At 35.5% G+C, this 3526-nt stretch overlaps 1 gene segment (V, D, J or C); it reads left to right on the forward strand.

Annotated features, from left to right (window-relative positions):
* Positions 1-2451: 2451 nt before the first annotated feature.
* On the forward strand, positions 2452-2931 carry LOC103584054 (the record flags this gene model as incomplete). The annotated part of the segment is given in 1 exon segment: positions 2452-2931. A coding segment is annotated over 1 exon segment (344 nt), but the record flags the coding sequence as incomplete, so codon positions are not given.
* Positions 2932-3526: the final 595 nt, after the last annotated feature.

Raw genomic sequence — 3526 nt, forward strand, 5'->3', positions numbered from 1 at the left:
AAAGGCATACAATGTTTCAGTATATATTTTGATATTATATGTGCAGGAAACACTGGACCTATAACTTTTTGGGGGGGTGAACTGTAACTTTTAACATTATACTAATTATATTTCAACTTTATTCAGTAGATTAAGACAAATGGAATATGGAACTGCAAAACAGTTAAATGCATACGGGGTAGATACAAATTTTTGGTGAGACACTGAGAGTTGAAATATGGATATACTGATATGTATAGACCTTCTCACTAATGGAGTAAATTCATATTAAAGCAAATATGAAAAATACACCCCTATTGTATACTTAGTTGTGTTTAAACTTCAAAGGAAATTCCAAAATAAAATGTGCTTTTGGTGAACGTTTTATAAAGCAAAACATAATTTTGATAAGTGTATTACTTGGTAGGAGTAACACAAGAGCATTTCTGAAAATAATAACAATATTTAATAGAAGTTTTGGAAATGTTGCTATTTTGCTTCTAAATGCAAGACATTGTGAACAATTTGGAGGTACAGCTTTAAGTAGTGCCCCACCCAAAACCTGGAGTGGTTCAGCTGTGAAAGTGAGATGTTATGTAAAGTTAAAAATTAACTTGAAAACTCCACAAACTTCAGAACTGGGAACGAGATCCACATTTGAAGCTAAAAGTTCACATAAAGCAGATTCCCATTGAAACAAGCGACTGCATACTGTTAAAAATAAAAATGAAAAATTTCTTCCTGACATTTATTCATATGGGAAATAAGACAAGTGTGGTGCATTCCAGAAGCCAGTACATGAAAAGGGGGGATCCACAGAGTTGTGCACCATGAGGACGTGAGTTGTTTGGCCAAGGAGCATAAGTTACAAAGGACGGGGAAGGGATGCACTTTGGAAGGGGCCAAAGATTGTCATCTGCAGAGAGATCATCAAAGTTACCTGGCCTCCTTCCCTCTTCTCCTGCCACCCACCTTGAAACCATGCTCCACTAAAAACAAAACCCAACAAAAACACATTTAAAAAAGTGTGTTCATGAATGTTGGAAATCTTGGCATGAGGCAGTTAAAAGTCATGCACCATCACAGCATGTGGAGAAAGAACAAGTCCTGGTTTTGATCCGGGCTCTGAAACTCAATAGCTGTGACTTCTGGAAGTTACTTAAACTCTTGATTCTCTTCTCACATCTGTAAAATAAGGACAATAATAAACAACCTTGCAACCTAGTGGGGATGAAAGGCCATGGCAGGTACTAATCCAATGGCAACTTTTCCTCCTGTTCCCCATTATAATAAATAAAATACCATCTGCACAAAAAGCAGCATACATAATATTAAAATAAGCACATTATGGAGTAAGTATATTTATAGAATGCTCAAAAAATTAATAATATATGCTTACTGCTTTTGTATCAAAATCAGGAATTTTGCTGTATAGGCAGAAATCATCAAGAATTTTTTTCCTTTTCTTCTCAAATGAGAAATTCAATTTTTATCTTAACAAATTGCCTGTTGATTTATTGAATTAACTTCAAAGTAGACCCCCAAAATATTAGCAATGCATTTGAGTTTCAATTGGAAATCTAATTAGAAAGCATTCTAACATTTATAATTTCAGTATTAGATTAAAATAAATGTAGAATCAATTCACATTCCAGATTCAAGTGACATGCCTTTTTACAAAGGCATATGATGCTTTTTGACATATTATGTAATATTTGTTATATATTATATATTATTATAAAGGCATACGATGTTTCAGTATATATTTTGATATTATATGTGCAGGAAACACTGGACCTATAACTTTTTGGGGGGGTGAACTGTAACTTTTAACATTATACTAATTATATTTCAACTTTATTCAGTAGATTAAGACAAATGGAATATGGAACTGCAAAACAGTTAAATGCATACGGGGTAGATACAAATTTTTGGTGAGACACTGAGAGTTGAAATATGGATATACTGATATGTATAGACCTTCTCACTAATGGAGTATATTCATATTAAAGCAAATATGAAAAATACACCCCTATTGTATACTTAGTTGTGTTTAAACTTCAAAGGAAATTCCAAAATAAAATGTGCTTTTGGTGAACGTTTTTTAAAGCAAAACATAATTTTGATAAGTGTATTACTTGGTAGGAGTAACACAAGAGCATTTCTGAAAATAATAACAATTTTTAACAGAAGTTTTGGAAATGTTGCTATTTTGCTTCTAAATGCAAGACATTGTGAACAATTTGGAGGTACAGCTTTAAACTTAAACTCTTGATTCTCTTCTCACATCTGTAAAATAAGGACAATTATAAACAACCTTGCAACCTAGTGGGGATGAAAGGCCATGGCAGGTGCTAATCCAATGGCACCTTTTCCTCCTGTTGCTGTGCACTGTGTTGTTTGCAACAATCCAGGGTATTTGCATTTCTCTAAGAATTCCATTTAACTGATATTCCATTTTTTCCCCCACAGGTAAAACCCCTGGTGGAGACATTTTCCCCAAGCCCACTATTTTTCTTCCTTCAATTGCTGAAATGAACCTCCATAAGGCTGGAACATATCTTTGTCTTCTCGAGAATTTTTTCCCTGATGTTATTAAAGTGTATTGGAAAGAAAAAAATGGCAATACAATTCTGGAATCTCAGCAGGGAAGTACCATGAAGACTAACAACAAGTACATGAAATTGAGCTGGCTGACAGTGACTGAAAAGTCACTAGATAAAGAACACAAATGCATCGTCAAACATGAGAATAATAAAGGAGGAGTTGATCAAGAGATCCTCTTTTCCGCAATAAAGAAAGGTATGTGTATATAAATGTAAGTAGAACCTCCCAGGAAACTTATCTGAATGGGAATGCCCCACCTTTTTCTGCCTGGATGTTACATTTAATGGTAGCATAAATGCTCTGCTATTTCCCATTGAATTAAAATGGTATGGGTGTTGGAGAAAAAAAAGGAAAAATTTACTTAAGCTTTTTCAGCTTCAGCTTCATCATCCAAAATATTAAGGTCACATGATGTTTTATAGAATTTTTTTTTTTTTTTGTCTTTTTCATGACTGCTAAGGGGATCGCAACCCTTGTGTTGGGGTTGCCCGCACCGCGCTCAGCCAGCAAGCGCACCGGCCATTCCTATACAGGATCTGAACCCGCAGCGGGAGCGTCGCTGTGCTCCCAGCACTGCACTCTCCCGAGTGTGACATGGGGCCAGCCCTTTTTAAAGAATTTTTATATGGATTAATGACACAAAATATGGGAAAGAACCTGGCAGCTTAACACACAGTAAATGTTCAGGAAGGTTTCCACTTTTCGTGACTTTACTTGGTCAGGAAGTAAGCACAACTGTATGTCTTGGAGAAATGTTCCACCAAGGAAGCAGCATCAACACTCCCTGTAATCTTGCTGTACACAAAGTTTAAGTACAATGAGATCTTTTTTTCAAAATGGTATTCACGTAAAGGAGCCAGAGCGCGACTCAACGAAAATTGAACTAACCTTGGCTGCTGCAGTTTTATGGCAGCCTTGGGTTTTTCAGATTTTTATTTTA

The sequence above is a fragment of the Galeopterus variegatus genome, unplaced genomic scaffold (assembly GCF_000696425.1).
Source record: "Galeopterus variegatus unplaced genomic scaffold, G_variegatus-3.0.2 Scaffold40124, whole genome shotgun sequence".
Classification (NCBI taxonomy): Eukaryota; Metazoa; Chordata; class Mammalia; order Dermoptera; family Cynocephalidae; genus Galeopterus; species Galeopterus variegatus.